We start from the raw sequence: 19,392 nt of genomic DNA, 5'->3' as shown, positions 1-19,392 counted from the left end.
CTTAGTTGCTCTGTGGCATGTGGGATCTTCCCAGACCAGGGCTTGAACCCATGTCCCATGCATTGGCAGGCGGATTCTTAACCACTGCGCCACCAGGGAAGTCCCCCACCCACAGTTTTTGACAAAAGGGCTTCTCCAAATAAGTCACAATGAAACATTTGGGCATTTCACCAAAAGCTCTGGTCCTGGATGGGAAGGCTGCCCTGCTCCCTCTACGAGACAAGTAAAAGGCAGGAAGAACAGCTAACAGAGTTGGTGGCCAAGCAGGAGGGAGTTTGCATGCCCTGCTGGGACCCAGGAAGAGCGAGAGTTGAGGGCAGACACTACCTAGAAGCCGCGGCAGCCGCGCGTGGGTGTGTGTGCACACGAGGCCTCTGCGGTTCTGCTCAGGGACCTACCTGCCGCCTGGGGGAGACCAGCTGTGTTGGACTCATCTGAGGCACAGCCCAGCGAAGCCGGTCTCGCCATTGGGGCAGCCGGGAGCAGCTCTGCCAATGACGTCACTGATAGAAGTTGTCGATTTGCGTTTTGTATTTCTGGATTATGAAATGTCTTTTAATCTTTGTCGTTGGACCTGCCGAGAAAGGAGAAACCAGTTCAGACGTAGGGATGCAATAAGAGTCCACGTGCCCTGGGCGTGACCAGGAGACAGGTTCTCATGGCTGGGGCCGGGCTGGTGGCTGGCTGTGCCCTTGACTTCCTGGGGGCACCCCCTTTGCCATCCGCTGGGATGAGAGGACCCCTCCCCACCCCCGCCTTGTCCTTCGGCCGCGGTGAGGATTCCGTGAGCTGGTAGGTGGAGAGCACAGTGAGCTCTGTGCCTGACAGGGATGCTGCACCCGACCATGGAGGGACAGCCCCTGACCCTCTGATTTTATAGGTGAGGCTCAGGGCCAGTTGCTCCAAGGTCACCCAGCAAGTGCATGGCAGGGTGAACACTCGAACTTGAGACTTGTTTCATATGCAGCCCAGGACGCCCTGTAGGCTCCGGTCACCACGGGGTGTGGGCTTCCCTCCAGATGTCCTAGACACACACACACACACACACACAGACACACACACACACACATACACACCCAACCCTGGATCACATTTCCAACTCATAAATAAAAAGACCAGGGTTTGGAGGGACAAGTCCCAACTCCATGTGGCGGGCACAGGATTTGAACCCAGGTTGTTAAAGACTGCATGCTTGCCATGCTCCCAGCTCCCTGCGGTCCACGCTGTGGAAGTACAGCCGAGTGCTGAAAGCAAGCCCCAGGGGGGACCTCAGGGGAAGGCAAGACCCCCCCCACCCCGACCCCTCCCCTCTCGGCAGGGAGATAGGCAAAGCTAAACTAATACATAGGGTAGTTTCAGACTCTGACGTATTAGGGAAGCAAGAAGACAGGGCGGTACAGTAGGTGTGACGGTGGACTGTAGGGTCAGTGTGTTAGGGGGGACGGCAAGCTGCCTTAGCCAGGATGGCCAGGGAAGGCTGCTCTCAGGAAGTGTCCTTTAGGGTGAGACCCGGACAATGAGAAGGAGCCTTTCGGGCAAAGAATTGCGGGGGAAGAGCAGTCCAGGCAGAGGGAGCAGCAGGTGCAAAGGCCCTGGGAAGAAGGGTGTGTGTGTGTGTGTGTGTGTGTGTGTGTGTGTGTGTGTGGCCGCGGGGAGCTGGACACCTGTTAGCTGGAGGCGGCCGCATCCCCCTCCCGGTCCACAGCTGGTCCCACAGACACTCTGACTCCCAGAAAAAAAGATGCGTCTCCTCAGAGCCCACAGTGGCCCTGGACACTAGCAAGGGACCAGCCTCCAAGTTTCAAGGCCACTGGCTCTCCGGGCCACTCACCTAGCTCCCCGCCACTGATGGAAAAGTCCTTCTCCAAGATGACCCACTTCTGAATCTTCTGCGCGTTGGAGATGGCACACTGATTCACGGCATTTATGCCTTTCTGGATGGCCGTGTAGACCAAAGGGTCTCGCAGCTCCAGGATCTCGGACACGGTGGTCGCCTGGCTGCCTACATCCCGGCAGAACTTGATGGCCTCCCAGGTCAGTCTGTCCAGCGGCTCTCCAGTCGTCTTGTCGACCTCACACTGCCCCAAGACACCCCTGTCACAACGCCTAGCACCCGGCCCTGAGGACCAAGAAGCGGATCCCTCTCGCCTAGAACACCCACGTTACCTTCAGCGTCAGGAGGACACCCAGAAACTTGGCCTTATCTCCCACTAACATGGCGTTACTGATGATGGGAATCTTCTCCTTAATCAGGTTCTCGATGGGAATGGGGCCCACATTCTCGCCGCCAGCAGTGATGATAATTTCTGAAACAAAGCATGGCTGGGTGTGGGTTCAACCGTGACAGTCCAAAAGCCCTGCCCCTCTGTGGATCAGAGGGGACAGAGGTTGGCACCAATGACCACTCACCTAGAAAACCCCAGAAGCAGAGGAAGACCTCCGCCCATGGCCAGGACTCTCTCTCTGTCCTTCTCCAGGACACAGACCCAAAGTCACTCTGCCCTTCATCCTCCATCTTCAGATTTCCATTAAGCATCCAAGTCCTGGGCATTCCACTTGGACAGCATCTTACGAGCTCCTTGCCTATTTCTTGGTCCCCCATACCCTGCTCCAGGCCCTCCAGCATGTCTTGCTTGGAAGATAGGTGCTTCTGACCACACCCTGTCTCTCTGATTCCTCCTTCTCCCATCATTTGGCAACTCCCAAAGACCCTAAGTCCACGCTCCCCCTGGGGGGGCGGGTGTCACATCCCTAATTTTGACAAGCTCTAAGAGTTGTGTCACTTTCTCTCGCTGCCCCTGAAATTCTTCAAGAGCCCCTCCTCCTGCCCCAGACACAATCTTTACTTGTTCTTTCACCCTGGGATGCTTGCTACACCCACCCAGACTCTCTCCCTCCCATCCCATGATCTCACAGTCACCCTAGCTGAGGTCGTTACAGCACTAGTAATAATCAGTTTGATCCCATAATGGACATCTCTGATATCATCTGCCCAGTGACGACTCCTTTGGGTTTCTTTAGGGAGCTACTCTCCATCTTTGTGTGGTTTTGGGGGGTTGGACTGCCGGCGTGAGCGTGTGACCAGGTCTGACCAGTCGGCATATTCCGTCCTCTACAGTGATTCATTCTGAGATGTGATAGCGACCCAAGAAGATCCAGCGAGAATCAGGCCTAAAACTTGCCGACGCTACTGGGAATAATACACTCTTACTCGTCCCTTGGGTGTTAGGATGAACCTAGACTGTTGGCAGCCATCTAGTCACCAAGTTGGAAAAGCCTCTTTAAGAATGGCATCAGGGGACTTCCCTGGTGGCGCAGTGGTTGAGAGTCCGTCTGCCGATGCAGGGGACACGGGATCGTGCCCCGGTCCGGGAAGATCCCACATGCCGCGGAGCGGCTGGGCCCGTGAGCCATGGCCGCTGAGCCTGCGCGTCCGGAGTCTGTGCTCCGCAGCGGGAGAGGCCACACCAGTGAGAGGCCCGCGTACCGCAAAAAAAAAAAAAAAAAAAAAAAAAAAAGAATGGCATCAGGGACTTCCCTGGTGGCGCAGTGGTTAAGAATCCGCTTGCCAATGCAGGGGGCACGGGTTCGAGCCCTGGTCCGGGAAGATCCCACATGCCTCAGAGCAACTAAGCCTGTGTGCACAACTACTGAGCCTGCGCTGTAGAGCCCATGAGCCACAACTACTGAAGCCCGTGCATCTAGAGCCTGTGCTTTGCAACAAGAGAAGCCACTGCAATGAGAAGCCCGTGCACCGCAACAAAGAGCAGCCCCCACTCGCCGCAACTAGAGAAAGCCCACGCACAGCAACAAAGACCCAATGCAGCCATAAATAAATAAATATCTTAAAAAAAAAAAAAAAAAAAAGAATGGCATCAACACAGAGGACAGCATGGTAACAGAAGGATAGAGAGATTCCTTGTGATGTCATTTTGGCACCTGGATCCAGCCATGCCGGAAGCATGACCTTTTGGACTTTTCTGGTTTTGAGCCAGTAGCATCACTTTTTCACTCAAAGCTGCTTAAGAAGGGTTTTCCGTTGCTTATCATGGAAATAATGCTAACACAGCCCTCTAATTGTATAATTACTGCCTATGTCAGGCTCCATGCCACATGGTCCCCCTCAGAGGTTGGTAACCTCCAGCCTGTGGGCTAAATCCCACCTTCCGCCTGTTTTTGTATGGCCACGAGCTAAAAGTGGCTTTCACATTTTTTAATGGTCGGAAGGAAATCCAAAGAAGGATAATATTTGTGACACATGAAAATCCTGTGACACTTGTGTTGGCAAACAGCCATGGCCGTCGGTCTGCACATCGTCTACTGCTGCAGCGGCCAAGTGGAGCAGCTACGACAGAGACCCTGTGTCCTGCAAATCCAGAATATTTACGAGTGGGCCCTTTATGGGAAAAGTTGACTGATCCCTGCTCTACATCATTTCAGTTAATCCTCACTGAATCGTCACAACTCTGTAGTTATTGTTATCCTCGAATGGCAGGGGAGGGAACAGAGGTTTCAGGCCCAGAATGGGCTTCTTTTCTGGCTCCATCCTGCCGAGGGCCACATGCTGGGCCCAGGGACAGAGCTGGGATGCGCGGACTGGGGTGTCCCTGTACATCAGAGTAAGCCTGCCCCGTGAAAGGCGGGGGCTGGGAGCCTTCAATGTTCAAGGTGAGCCTGCTCCCAGGAGGCCCCTGCGGAGCCCAGCCCTAGTACCTTTGATGCGGCCTGTGATATAGAGGAAGCCCTGGTTGTCCACGCGGCCGAGGTCCCCAGAGTGGAGCCAGCCCTCCTCATCGATGGCCTCCACGGTCGCGTCCTCCCTCTCCAGGTAGCCCATGAAGACATGCCGGCCCCAGAGGCAGATTTCCCCAATGCCATCCTTGTTCTGCTGGTACAGCATGTTCTTACACCCAGGCATGACTTTGCCGGAACTGCCAGGGGACAGGAGGGAGGAAAACTGAGGCTCGGGGAGACGAGGTCACCCACCCAGGTTGGCCTGGGTCTGTGGCCCAGGCTCCTGACGCTCTGCTCAGCCGGCCTGGGCTGGAAGCTGCTGCTGCACCCTCCCCAGGCCCCGGTGGGCATGAGAGGTGTTGGCCGAGTGGAGGGAGGGCTTGTTCAATCAAGTGAGCCAACTTCCCAAACACTTGGTGAACTGGGAAACCCAGCAGAGTTGTAGATTGTTTTATCATTACTGTTTTTGAGAATTAAAAGAAATTTTTATTGGAGTATAGTTGTTAGTTTCAGGTGTACAGCAGAGTGAATCTAGATTGTTTTTATCTTCACATAAACGGGAGAAGGACAGAGTGCTCCCGGGTTAAAAACAGCAACAGGGAATTCCCCTGTGGTCCAGTGGTTAGCACTCCACGCTTTCACTGCCGAGGGCCCGGGTTCAATCCCTGGTTGGGGAACTAAGATACCACATACTGCATGGCTAAAAAACAAAACAAAAAAACTGACTTGATTTCAATGTTTATCAACAAGGTATCTCATTTTCAGGATCTACAAGAGGTCCTTTCTGAACACCAAAACTTAAGAATTAAGATTAAATCTTTAAAAAAAAAAAAAGCTTTCCTAGGAATATGGAAAAACTCAGAAGCTATACAAGTTTCATGAGTTCAACCAGGTAAAGATAAAAAAATTCTGCACAGCAAAAAACACTCTTTTAGGAAGGACCACTCTTTGGTTTTGGAAGAAAACTCCAGTGGGCATTTGGGTTCTGCAGAAAACAGACCCAGATGGGATTATGGACTGGAGAAGGGGAGATACTGATGTGCGAGGTAAAGTAAGAGGCAGGAGATCGTTTTGCCAGATTGGGAAGACTGAATTTAGTTTTTGCTAAGTTCAGAGGCAGCCAGAACTCGGCCGAGCATGAGAGGAGAGCCAGCCTTGCAATATGGCGGCAGGGCGGGGGTCAGGGAGCGGCACAACCAGGAGGCCCTGTGAAGGAACACGGTTCTGAGACTCCACGTGGAGCTTGGCTTGGATGTTCTTACTGTGTCAGTATCACTGGGCTCCATCCTGCAGCCCGAGGTGAGCTGAGCTTGGGAGAAAGCCAGGAGGGGCCTGGGGACGTGCTTGAGATAAAGCACCGTGGAGATGAACTGTCCCGAGGTCTAGGGAGGTGAACCTTGGGTGGGTGAGCCCGGGGTGGGCCGTCTGGAGGCAGAGCCAGCAAATGACAAATAGGGAGAGTCCATAGAATGTTTGAGAGCCCTTCCCCTTTGTCCATGGGCTCTCGGACAAACTGGGGCTTCCCACGGTCACGAAAATTTGGGGCTTGGAGGCTGGAGAACAGGGGTCATTCTGGAGACACCAAGTCAGGATTCATCTTAGCCCAGAGGCCTGTCGACCCTCCCATCTTCATCCCTTTGACCCTAGAGGACCCAGAGGCTGCCCAGGAGGCCAGTACCTTAGAATCCGGTAGTTCTCTGGACTGGATGTGGAATGGGGTCCTGAGCTTTCGCTCATACCGTACGCCTCACCTATAGGTACGTCCAGACTTAGAAAGAACTCAGCAGTCTCTTGGTTGAGGGGTGCGGCCCCGCTGATAAAAATACGGCAGTGATCCAGGCCAAGGGAATTCTTGATTTTGGTGAACACGAGGGCCTTTGCCATGCGGTAGCTCAAGGGATTGTCATGTCCCCTATGAACATGAATGCCAAGGAGAGCTCTATAGCCATGGGGCCACAAGTGGGCTGATGGGACCCAGCTGGAGAAGGCTGAGCCCCCTCACCACTGCCCTGTATGCCTGGCCCCGCTGGGCCCGCCACTTACCCTCGCATCCTTTTTGAGTTGACCTTGAAGCCAATATTTCTTGCCCATGAGAACACCTTTCTCCTCAAGCTTGAAGATTTGCCAACAGTTTCCTTTATCTTCTCATGCATCTTTTCCCAAATCCGGGGCACCCCCAGGAAGGCGGTAGGCTTTACCTCCTGCAGAGTGTTGACCAAAGTGCCCTGCAGGGCGCAGAGCTGGGTTAGCCACACCTGCAACCCAGATGTCCATCTCTCCTCGGCCGCTCAGCTCAGCCCAGGAGAACCTTCTCTTGGCTTATTGGACCAGGGTGAGCTCCTGACCCAAGGGAGCCAATCCATTGGCTGGCCAGTGGCCAATCAGATTATCACGCTCTCTCTGGGGATTTGGTAGAGAGCACAGACCGGTAAAATATTTTTGGAAGGCAGCGTGAGAGTACTATTAACATTTGAAGTGCAACTTGGCAACTTCACTTCTGTGGGTGACAGAATTCAGCTGAATGAAAGATCAGGTACACAGAGAAGCACGTGTGAGATATCCTTTGTGCATCATTTTGTAACAGGATGGAAACAGACTTCATGGCCAATGATGGGGGATTGGCTAAAGAAACTGTGGCCCAAGAATGCAGTGGAGTATTATGCAAGATTCTCCCCCAAACTGATCTATAGGTTCAATGTAATCCCTATCAAAAATAGGCAAGCTGGGCTTCCCTGGTGGCGCAGTGGTTGAGAGTCCGCCTGCCGATGCAGGGGACATGGGTTCGCGCCCTGGTCCGGGAAGATCCCACATGCCGCAGAGCGGCTGGGCCCGTGAGCCATGGCCGCTGGGCCTGCGCGTCCGGAGCCTGTGCTCCGCAACGGGAGAGGCCATGGCAGTGAGAGGCCCGCGTACCGCAAAAAATAAAGAAAAATAGGCAAGCTATTTCATACAAATTGACAAGCTGATCTTAAGATTTATATGGAAATGCAGAGGATCTGGAATAACCAAAGCAATTTTGAAAAAGAAGAACAAAGTCAGAGGGTTTGTTACCTGATTTTGAAACTTATTACAGAGTAGGGTGATCAACTGTCCTGATTTGCCCAGAACCGGAGGCGTTCCTGGAATGTAGGATTTTCACTTATGAAATCGGGAAAGTCCCAGGTAAACAGGGACAAGGTGGTCATACTACCATAAAGCCAGAAAAATAAAGTCAGTGTAGTTTTGGTGTAAGGATAGACATAAAGTTCAGTGGATCAAAACTGAAAACCTGGAGATGAATCGTCACATTTATGATCAACTGACATTCAATAAAAGTGCCAAGGCAATTTAATGCAGGAAAGGATATCTGTATACAAACAAACACACGAGGGCTTAGCTAACTTAGAACCTTCTTGCCAAATGCAAAAATTACCTCAAAATGGATCACAGACCTAAAAGTAAGAGCTAAATCTAAAAGCCCTCCAGAAGGACACATAGAAGAAAATCTCTGTGACCTTGGAGTAGGCAGTGATTTCTTACAAATGACACCAGAAGCATGGAAGAAAAAAAATCAATAAATTGGAGAGTCAACACTCATTAGAGGTAAACACGTTTTGCTTTTCAAAAGACACTAGTAAGAAAATGAGAAGACAAGCCACGGAACTGGGAGAAAGTATTTGCAAATCATACATTGGATAAAGGATTTGTATAAAGAACCCTTAACATTCAACAATAAGAAGATACACAACCAGATTTTTTAATGGTTAAAAATTTGATCAGACATTTTTCCAAAGAAGATATACACACGGCCAGTAAGTCGGGAAACGTTGCTCACCGCCACTAATCATTCGAGAAATGCAAATTAATATGGGAGATACCACTTTGCATCTACTAGGATGGCAATAATAATAAAAACAAAAACAAGTGTTGGTGAGGATGTGGAGAAATTGGACCTCTCGTACACTTCTGGTTGGGAATGTAAAATGACACAGCCACTTTGAAAACATTCTGTCAGTTACTTATGATGTAAAGCCAGGGTCCAGTGGTTAAGACTCTGCGCTTCCGCTGCAGGGGGCGCGGGTTCGATCCCTGGCGGGAGAACTAAGATCCCACGTGCCGCGCGGTGCAGACAAAAAAAAATGTTAAGACAGCTTTGTTTCCTGGTTGACAATTTAAAATTTTTTGACAGTATTCGGGGTTGATAAGGATATTGGAGACTGGGAACTTCTCAGGCGCTGTAGGCGAGTGTGTATACATTATGTTTTCAGCCGGAAAATAAAGTATTCATTTACAGAGTGTCTAGTGTGTCTCGGACACTGAGCATGGGGGATGTGAGAGTGACCGAAAGGGGTCAAGGAGATATTTAAGCAGGGAACTAAATGACACGGAGGAGCCAGCCATGTGAAGGACAGGAGAATGAACCCCCTGGAAGGAATTACAAAGGCCCTAAGACTTAGCCTAGGGGAGATTATCCTGGATTTTCCAGGTGGGTCCAGTGTCATCACTGGATGACATAAGGGGTCCTTATAAGAGGGAGGCAGGAGGATCAGAGAGGTGTGACAGTGGGAACAGAGGTAGGTGTGTGTGTGTGTGTGTGTGTGTGTGTGTGTGTGTGTGTGAGAGAGAGAGAGAGAGAGAGAGAGAGAGAGAGATTTGAAGATGCTATGTGCTCCTGGCTTTGAAAATGTAGGAAGAGGCCACAAGCCAAGGAACATAGGCAGCCTCTAGAAGCTAAAAAAGGCAAGGAAACCAGTTCTCCCCAAGAGCTTCCAGAAAGAACACAGTCCTTCTCATGTCTTGGTTTTATCCCATTGAGACCCATTTTAGACTTCTGACCTCCAGAACTGTGGCATAATAAATTTATGTTGTTTTAAGCCACTAAGTTCTGTGGTCATTTGTTCCAGCAATCATAGTAAGCAAATACAGAGGATGTAGCTGAGGAAAGTGCAGAGTTCTTTTCTGGCTCTGTTAAGTCTCTGCAAGGTCAGGACATACAAGAATTCTTTCACTTACTTAACATGAAAAACCTCCCAAAGATGAACTCCGGCTAAATGAAGAGGTAACCCCCAAAAAAGAACACAAGGACCTTAGAAGACAGAGGATTCGGCACAGGAGAGGGAGGAAGGGATATCCCTGCATGACAGCTTGTAGAAGCTACTGTTGATGTCCTCTTCAGACCTCTGATTGTCCACAGCTTCCCTCTTTTTCAGAGAACTGCCCTTATTCAGAAATGCCTGGGAAGTCATGCATCCACATGAGTGCATAAACCTATAGCCAATGACTCTGAGATGGGGGTACAAAAGCCCAGACCCCTTGCCTCAAAGCAGTACCACTGTGGTGCCATTCACGCTTCAGAGATTCCCATGGGATTGGTTTGCTTAAGGGCAATTCCACTCACATGCCAGCTGAACTTCCATCCTCTCTTCTCCCCTTGCCGTATCTTGCTCCCCTCACTCCCTTACAGTTTTCACCTGAGAGATCCTACTCAACTAATTACAAAAATCTCCATCCCATCTCAGGTTCTGCTTCTAGGGGGCCCAATCTAGGACAACTTAAAACAACAACCAGTCCTACTCAGGGCAGAAGGATGGAGGAGAAAATAATGCAGTAGGTGTTAGAACATTTGGAAAATCCCAATAAGCATGTGACAGTTGGGATGGAGCAACTGGACAGGTATACAGAAAACTTCCACCCAATTGGAAAAGAAAGGCAACTATTAACTCTGGGGAAAACAAAAGGTTGTACCAGACAGGAAGTGTAATCATGTAGTAAACTACATGGCTCCGTTAACTAAGAAATCTTTTCATTGAGAGGGTGGGAAAAGGGGAAGCAAGTGAAGATGGGGGTGTAAGAGGATTAAATCCTTGCCTACTGCAATAGAAAAGTAATAGGTAATATTTAAAAGTACATGAATCATGAAAATTATTACATATTTTTTAAAAACTGGAGGTGAATGCCAGAAGAAATCTCTTGAAAGTTCTGGAGAGTTTGCCTCTGGAGGGTGGTTAGGACACTGCTGTTTTTCAAAAGAGGTCCAACATCCCTTATCTCAAACCCTTGGGGCCAGATGTGTTCTGGAATTTAGAATTCTCTGGCCTTCAGAAAGGTAATACGGTGCTTATTTGTTATATGAACCCCACAGCGGTGTCTTGGCAAGCCAGCTGAAATCCTTCACCTTAATATTTCTGCAGGTACACGTATTCCCAATACGTGGGATAAAAATGAAGACTCCAGATAGCTTCACATCAGCTTAAGTCAGATTTTCCTGCCAAAAACGTTTGGTTTGGGGAGCATTTTGGAGTTGGGAATACTGACTTTAAAAAAAACTACACACGTACACACACGTTCTGCTTTCAATACCATTCACATCTTAGTCTTAGGTTGTTCAGTGTACAGTCTGCACAACCATGGATACCATGACTTGGATAAAGATAAAAACTAAAAGAAGGTGGCCGACTGTTTCAAATGCTGCTAACTGGGAGCATCAGACGAGGATGGAGAAGGAACCCCCCAGATCTGGGACCTGAAGGAACCATCCACACCTCCGGGCTGCCCTTAGCCTTCATACCTTCAGAGCGTCTGCTTGAGCAAAGTAGGTGAAAGCCCCGACCTTCATGGGTATCCAGACATCCATCATCTGAGCTGCGATGTGGCTGAGAGGAAGGTAGCTGACCACCACCTCCTGCTTCTCAGGAGCATAAGCCAGATTGAAGTCCCTCGCCACCGACCCTGCCGTCCACGTGATCTAGAACACAAATCGAGCTTACAGTCCAGTACCGTTCCGCGCGCCTCATCCTTGCCCGAGGGCCATGTAAATACAATTATTTAACAAACACAAAGCACCTGCTTAGGCACCGCTCTTGTACTTTACAAACATTGAGTCCCTTAGTCCTCATCTGCACACACTGGGGTTGATAACTGCGATTCTCGCATCTTACAGGTGGGGAACAGAATCACAGAGAGGTTCACTGACTTGCCTGAGGATGGAAGGAGCAGTAAAATTCGATGGGAAGCTTTGGGGGATTACCAGACGCCCTAGGATCCAGCAACAGACTCTAGAGTCGGAATGTCTATCGGGGATAGTCAGAAATCTGAAGGATTCAGAAAGTGTCCCAGAATCAAATCCTGACTCCGCCATTTACTAGCTGTGTGACCCTGGGCTATTTGCTTAAAAATCCTTTGCAGCCTGTATTTGCTCATCTGTAAAAGGGGCACAGACCTTCCTCGTGCCCAACATAAAACTATAAAACCAACACTGTCCAACAAACGAAAAGGCCACCCATAATCCCGTGGCATTAATACCCCAACAATTAGTATGTTAATGTTTTTCTTTCTCCGGTGCATACGTTGATGGAAAGTTTTAGCGTACCTATGATTTTGCAATCTATATTTTTTACTGGTGCCATAAGTCTCTGGCAAACAGTCGTCTCGTTAATGCAGCCACACGGGCCTCTGCACTGTTCCTCCAACACATCAGGCAAGGTCCCGCCTCAGGGCCTTTGCATGGGCTGTTCCCGCCGCCTGGGATGGGCATCCTCTAGCTGTCTACACAGCTGACTCCTCAAGATGTTATATTCTGGTTAAATGTCGCTTCCTTACGGAAGCAGTCTCACATCACCCGGACTGAAGTTTCCAGCATCTTTCTAATCCGCTACGTACTACTTGCCACAATCTGAGTGGTTTCATTTGTTCATTCCCTGGCTGTCTTCCCGAGCGCCACCATTGGGTCTGTTTTGCTCAAAGCGGTTTTCCCGGCACATAGTAGGTGCCCAGTAAATTTTTGTTGAATGAATGAATGAATGAGGAAAGAGAAGTTACATTTAAGTGTAATGAGATATGCAAAGCACTCGCCCTGTAGTAAGCCCTCAAGATTTGTCCCTCGTCTTTCTCTGGGCCTCAGGATGGAGGGATTTTCCGTCTGTACCCACAAACCCTGTCACCCACAGTGACCCAAGGAACCCAGTGCCCATTTGTTGAGAAAAGGGGTGTGTAGACCGCGATTTACAGTGGTTTAGACACTCCTGGGTTCAGATCCTGGCTCAGACCTTTCTGTGCTCTCTGACCTTATGCAAGTCATTTCCCCTCTCTGAGCCTCAAGTTTCCCAATCTCTGAAAGGGGTTAATGACACATCTTACCTTGTGGGGTTTCTGTTAGGGGTTAGTGTGTTTATCTCAGCATGGCATAGTACCCTATAAACGGGAGAAGCTTTGAGCTGTTGACGTATGTTGAGAACATGGGACTAGCTTTGACTTCCTGCTGTAAAGGTGATGATGATTTAAAAAATAATAGCCGACAGGGATTATTTTTTAATCCCAATGTGCCAGGCTTTGCTCTGAGCATTTTATGTCTGTGTGGTAGGTTAAAGACAACTGCAAATTCTCTGCCACCCCTGCCATTCAGAGCTGAAGTCTGTTTTCCTTTCCCTTCACAGGGCTGGTCTAGTGACTGGTTTTGACCCACAGAGTGGAGCACCGTGTAAACTTCTGACATTGAGTCCTAATAGACTGCAGCTTCTGCCTTTGTATCAGGGCATGCTTGCCCTCGGAGGAGCCAGCGCCACGTTGAGAAGTTCGACAGCCTCGATGCCCCCATGCTTTGAGGAAGTGCAAGCCCCGTGAAACACGTGAGTGAAGCCCTGCTTGGACCTGCCAGCCCAGCCTGGGCACCAGCTGAATACAGCTGAGTGACCCCAGCTGACACTCTGTAGGGCAGAAAAGACACTTTGCCAAGCCCTTCCCAAATTCCAGACCCAGAAATAACACACTCTTGGTGTTTTAAGTTGCTAAGTTCTAGAATGGTTTGTTACGCGGCAGTAGCTGACACAGTATAGGAAATAATTTAACCTTCATAGCAACTCTGAGAGGTAGCAACCATTCTTGTCTCCATTTTACAGATGGGCAAACCGAAGCCCAGAGAAGTTAAGGAAATCTTCTCAGGTCACATAGTTAGCAAGTGGGAGAGCCAGGATGCAGATCCAGGCAGACTTGCTCCAGGGGCTCGGCTTTTGTCTGCCCTCTGTGAGGACATGATCTCACTAGACATGAAGCCACTGGGAGCGTGGACGCTGGCCAGGGTTGGGTGGGGGCCTCATCAGACTCCATTCATTCAGTCCACACAATGGATTGAATCCTCCTGTACACCAAGCACTGGAGACACAGCAGTGAACCAGACAGATAGCCCCTGCCCTCAAGGAGCTGTTGTTCATGATAAACACGTGACTGTATAATATGGCAGTGCAAGAAAAAACAGTAGCCAAATGGGGCTTGGGGGCTAATGGGATGGTTTATGTTTCTTTGCTATTTTAAACGTGGAAGTCAGGGAGGGCTTCACAGAGGCGGTAACATTTGAGCAGGGACCCGGAGGCGGTGAAGGAGCAAGTCATGTGGGTCTCTGGGAAATAGTATTCCTTGTAGAGGCAACAGCCAGTACAAAGGCCGGTGTGTGCTGCCAGCTATTAAGCTGGGCGGGTGGGGAAAGCCCTTATAAAGTAGAAACGCTTCATTTGAAAACTAGCAGTCTTGGGGCTTCCCTGGTGGCGCAGTGGTTGAGAGTCCGCCTGCCGATGCAGGGGACACGGGTTTGAGCCCTGGTCCGGGAAGATCCCACATGCCACAGAGCAACTAAGGCAGTGTGCCACAACTACTGAGCCTGCGCTCTAGAGCCCGAGAGCCACAGCTACTGAGCCCGCGTGCCACAACTACTGAAGCCTGCGTGCCTAGAGCCCTTGCTACGCAACAAGAGAAGCTACCGCAATGAGAAGCCCACGCACCACAATGAAGAGTAGCCCCCGCTCGATGCAGCTAAAGAAAGCCTGCATGCAGCAACAAAGACCCAACACAGTCAAAAATAAATAAATAAATTTATGGAAAAAAAAACCCCAACAACTTTATCGAGCTGTAATTGACATACAGGGAACTGCATTTGAAGTGTACAATTTGGCACATACGGACTATGTCTGCACCCGTGAAGCCAGCCATCACCAACATCGAGATGGTGGACATTTCCATCGCCTTTGTAATGCCTCTCTCTTGCCCTCCCCAGGCAGCCACTGATCTGCTTTTGGTCCCTGTAGATAAGTTTGCGTTTTCTAGGGATTGAACCCGGGCCCTCAGCAGTAGAAGCACGGAGTCCTAACCACTGGCCTGCCAGGGATGTCCCCCATAAACAGGATCTTTTAGCATGTATTCTCCTTATTCTTTCCTAACAGTAACCTAAATAACCATCAGATTTGGACTCCACCCAGACGTGAGTAAGTTTTCCCCAAGCACACGGCCTTCCTCAAGTAACTAAAACAGCTTCTGCTTTACCTCTGAATCACGATGTGTATACTGCCCTTTCATGTATTTATTTTATCAAACACGGTTCTGAGCTCAAACAACCCATGAGGCAGGGACTGTTCCATTGCACCCATTTTACAGATGAGGAAACTGAGGCTTGGAGGTGTCAGATGCCCTGCCCAAGATCACAGAGCCAGGTCTGCCCCAGAGTCCCTGATCTCAACCCGCGCACTATGCTACCCCCAGCCTTGGAAGCATTTGCATAACCCTCTATGACCCACAGATCAAGGATCCCCCCATGTGCTGGGCCCCTAAACGCCACTGTGCCCCTGTGGGTCAAGAACAAAACTAGCCTGAAGACCACTGCCCCGGAGTGACGGGACCCTGGATGCTGCAAATTTCGTCCCTGTCAGCAGAGACAGCACTTACGTTGTCATGGCTAAGCATCACCCCCTTGGGATAGCCTATGGTCCCAGAAGTGTAGATGATCACAGCACACTGATTGGCCTTCTGGCTCTTTATGATCTGGTCCAGCTGGGACTCGGGGATGCTGTTGCCAAGCTCCATGAAATCATCCCACTGCGGAAAGAAAAGACAAGCGAAGACCTAAATAGACATTTCTCCAAAGAAGGCACAAAAGATGGCCAAGAGGCACATGAAAAGATGCTCAACTTCACTAATCATTGGAGAAATGCAAATCAAAACTACAATGAGGTATCACCTCACACCTGTCAGAATGGCCGTCATTAAAAAGTCTGCAAACAATAAATGCTGGAGAGGGTGTGGAGAAAAGGGAACCCTCTTGCACTGTTGGTGGGAATGTAAATTGATACAGCCACTATGGAGAACAGTGTGGAGGTTCCTTAAAAAACTAAAAATAGAGTTACCATATGACCCAGCAATCCCACTACTGGGCATATACCCAGAGAAAACCATAATTCAAAAAGACACACACACTCCAGTGTCCATTGCAGCACTATTTACACTAGCCAGGACATGGAAGCAAGCTAAATGTCCACGAACAGAGGAATAGATGAAGGAGTTGTGGCACATATATACAATGGAATGTTACTCAGCCATAAAAAGGAACGAAATCGGGTCATTTGTAGAGTTGTGAATGGCCCTAGAGACTGTCACACAGAGTGAAATAAGTCAGAGAAAAACAAATATCGTATATTAACACATATGTGTGAAATCTTGAAAAATGGTGCAGACGAACCTATTTGCAAAGCCAAAATAGAGACAGTGTAGAGAACAAACGTATGGACGCCAAGGGGGGAAATGGGAGGGTGGGATGAACTGGAAGATTGGGATTGACATATATACACTACTATGTATGAAACAGATAACTAATGAGAACCTGCTGTACAGCACAGGGAACTCTACTCAGTGCTCTGTGGTGACCTGAACGGGAAGGAAATCCAGAGAAGAGGGGATCTATGTATACGTAGAGCTGATACATTTCACTGTACAGCAGAAACTAACACAACATTGTAAAGCAACTATACTCCAAAAAACAAACAAACAAAAGAAATGGAGGGTGGGGACTCAGGGTGTGTGAGTGGGGTCCTCAGCACCTAGGAGTTCCCTTCCCCAGTCAGATCTTGCCCCACCAGCTTCTCCCAAAGCATGATTCCCAGCAGGAGGAAAGGCACCTCTTACAAAAGCCCTAAGACGTTCGCTTCTTCTCCTCCACTTCCCAGGCAGGCTACTCAAGCACCGGTGCCTCGGTTTCCTCATAGGTAAAATGGGAATGACATCAAGACCCAACTGCTTGGGTTGTTTTAAGCAGTAAATGGGTTAATATATGTAAAATGCTCAGAACAGCAGAGTTCAATATTATTTGTGCTGTGCCTTCCCAGATGCCACTCAGCACCTCAAACTTATTAGTTACCAGATTGATGTGGCTGAGGGCCACTGTGATTGGTTTAAGCTAGAAGGTCCCATCTGCCTGGGCCCCAGTGGTTAGACTGGGTCTGGGCATGTGACCTCAGGTGGTCCAATCACAGTGAAGGTCGGGGCTTTTGCTGGAAGTGCTGGGACATGAATGCGTCATCTGAACGTGAATAAGATGTAGCCATAGGAGCTGCTGGACCATCTCAGGACTAGGGGGAATCAAGGCTGGCATGGAGCCAAGATATGAAGAGAGCAAAATGGAGTCTCGGTCACATTATTTGAGCCCCTGGCTCCAGCCGTGCCTGAAATCCACACCCTAGGTTGTGGCTATGAGCCAATAAATGGTCTTTTACGCTTAAGCCATTTGGTGTTAGGCTTTTGTCACTTGCAACCAAAGACATCCTTACTGATAAGAGATACATCATCTCCCTATGGCAGATGAAGGAGCTGAGGCTCAGAGGTGGTAAGTTACCTGCCCAGGGTCACACAGCAGGTAGACAGAGGAACTATCATTCTAACCCAAGACTGTCTGACTCCAGAGCCTGTGCTCTTAATTAGCTTAGAATTTGGTGCCTCAGGAGGAACTGTTGGGCTGTGTGAACCAAATTTCACCTGGGACCTGCAAAAATTCTACCTCTGAGCCCCTAGTGAGGCTCTGGTTGAGGGTAATGTTCTGTCTGCAAGACAGAGGGCACTCCAGGTCCTCCAGAAATGGCCAGTATTGCCTGTAGCCTGCCAGGGCAATGCTGGCCCCATCTGCAAGGGAAGAACCTTTACCCAGACCATCTCTTAACAGGGTGGGGTGATGGTGAGAGGAGGAGCACCCAGAAGCCTTTTGCAGGACCCTGTCCTTTCTCTGAGAGATGCCTCAAGCCCTCCCCCGCAAAGGATGCTCCCCTAATCGCTGGTGAAGACCTCATTCTCCCGTGGCCACAAGTGATTGGATTAGGTAGACCCCAGACCCAGTCCTGTCCAATCCGGTCCTCTCTCTTGGCAATCTGGAATTGGTCCTGAGTCCAATCCCAGGCATCGTAACCTACCCAGTTAATTGTCTTATTCTGCCATCCCCCTGCCCCCGAATTTCACCTTCTGATTTCCCAGGCGCTTTCTTTTTCTCTCAGTTGTAATGAATGTCTTCCTAAACTGAATCTAAAAACGGTAGGTCCTGCTCACCCTTGCAGAGAAGTAGATACTAATCTATGTCACAGAACTCTTCCCTATAAATCATTGTCCTTAACCAGGGGTGATTTTGCCCCCGAGGGGACTTAGGCAGTGTCTGAGGATAGTTTTGATTGTTTCAACTGGGAGGGTGCTATTGGCATCTAGTAGGTGGAGGCCAGGGATGTCGCTCAACATCTTACAATGCACAGGGCGGCCCCCACGATGAAGAATTATCCACCCCAAATGTCCAACAAGGCTGAGAAACCCTGCTGTAAATACTATTTCTAACAAATGAGTTGATTTAACTTATCCAGGCTTAAGATATTGTTTCTGTGTTGGTCATTTTTAACCTCTGAAAGGTCTGTTAATTCTGATTGGCTGTCTTACTTAATTAGGCATTGTCCTGGTCTTAACATTTAAATGTTTTCTGAAAGGTGCACGAGCTGGTGAGTGTTTTGGCCAGAAAGGATCATTGACATCTTTCCTCCCGCTTGCGTGGAGGGCAAACCAAATAAACTCCATGACATTTTAGGACTTCTGATTTGGGACATGGGTTTGCTGGCCTAACAGCGTCTCATCCTGGCCCCTCACAGACCTCCTGCCCTGACTTCTGTGAGTTAACTCATTGTATCCTTAAAAACAAAACCCAGGGCTTCCCTGGTGGCGCAGTGGTTGAGAATCTGCCTGCCAATGCAGGGGACACGGGTTCGAGCCCTGGTCTGGGAGGATCCCACATGCCGCGGAGCAACTGGGCCCGTGAGCCATGGCCGCTGAGCCTGCGCGTCCGGAGCCTGTGCTCCGCAACAAGAGAGGCCGTGACAGTGAGAGGCCCGCGCACCACGATGAAGAGTGGCCCCCGCTCGCCGCAACTGGAGAAAGCCCTCGCACAGAAACGAAGACCCAACACAGCCAAAAATCAATCAATCAATAAATAAATTTAAAAACCAACCAAACAAAAAAAAAGCAAAACCCAAACCCCCTCCTTTGGCTTAAGTGGGTTTCTGTTGCTTGCACCCAAGCATTTTCTGACTCTAGAAGACCCTGAGGCAGAGTGAATTTGCAAAAAAATGACTGCGACAACATTTACGGTGTCACCCACTCTTCAGGGGCCCCGCCCCTCCCTCAGTAAGAGCTGAAGTCTGGGCCCTCATGCAGCTTGGCCTTGCTGGGCAGTGTGTTACTTCCAAGAATAGGTCGTTAAAGGCAGGACAGCTTCCACCTGGATATTTCTCTCCCTCAAAACATTCTCTCTCGGGGCTTCCCTGGTGGCGCAGTGGTTGAGAGTCCGCCTGCCGATGCAGGGGACACGGGTTCGTGCCCCGGTCTGGGAGGATCCCGCATGCC

At 49.7% G+C, this 19,392-nt stretch overlaps 1 protein-coding gene across 1 annotated transcript in view; it reads right to left on the bottom strand.

Moving 5' to 3' along the window:
• Positions 1–500: 500 nt before the first annotated feature.
• Positions 501–19,392, bottom strand: part of ACSBG2 (acyl-CoA synthetase bubblegum family member 2) — a 28,997-nt gene continuing 10,105 nt past the window's right edge. Inside the window, exons 6-13 of the mRNA XM_032627525.1 lie at positions 15,421–15,570; positions 11,282–11,458; positions 6,778–6,959; positions 6,413–6,646; positions 4,714–4,931; positions 2,167–2,306; positions 1,832–2,078; positions 501–574 (exon numbers count right to left, since the gene is read on the bottom strand). Of these exons, the coding sequence (XP_032483416.1) occupies positions 501–574; positions 1,832–2,078; positions 2,167–2,306; positions 4,714–4,931; positions 6,413–6,646; positions 6,778–6,959; positions 11,282–11,458; positions 15,421–15,570 (1,422 nt within the window). The remainder of the gene's footprint in view (positions 575–1,831; positions 2,079–2,166; positions 2,307–4,713; positions 4,932–6,412; positions 6,647–6,777; positions 6,960–11,281; positions 11,459–15,420; positions 15,571–19,392) is intronic.

Source organism: Phocoena sinus, chromosome 3, assembly GCF_008692025.1.
Source record: "Phocoena sinus isolate mPhoSin1 chromosome 3, mPhoSin1.pri, whole genome shotgun sequence".
NCBI classification, from domain to species: Eukaryota; Metazoa; Chordata; class Mammalia; order Artiodactyla; family Phocoenidae; genus Phocoena; species Phocoena sinus.
This window is presented reverse-complemented; position numbering and strand designations above follow the sequence as displayed.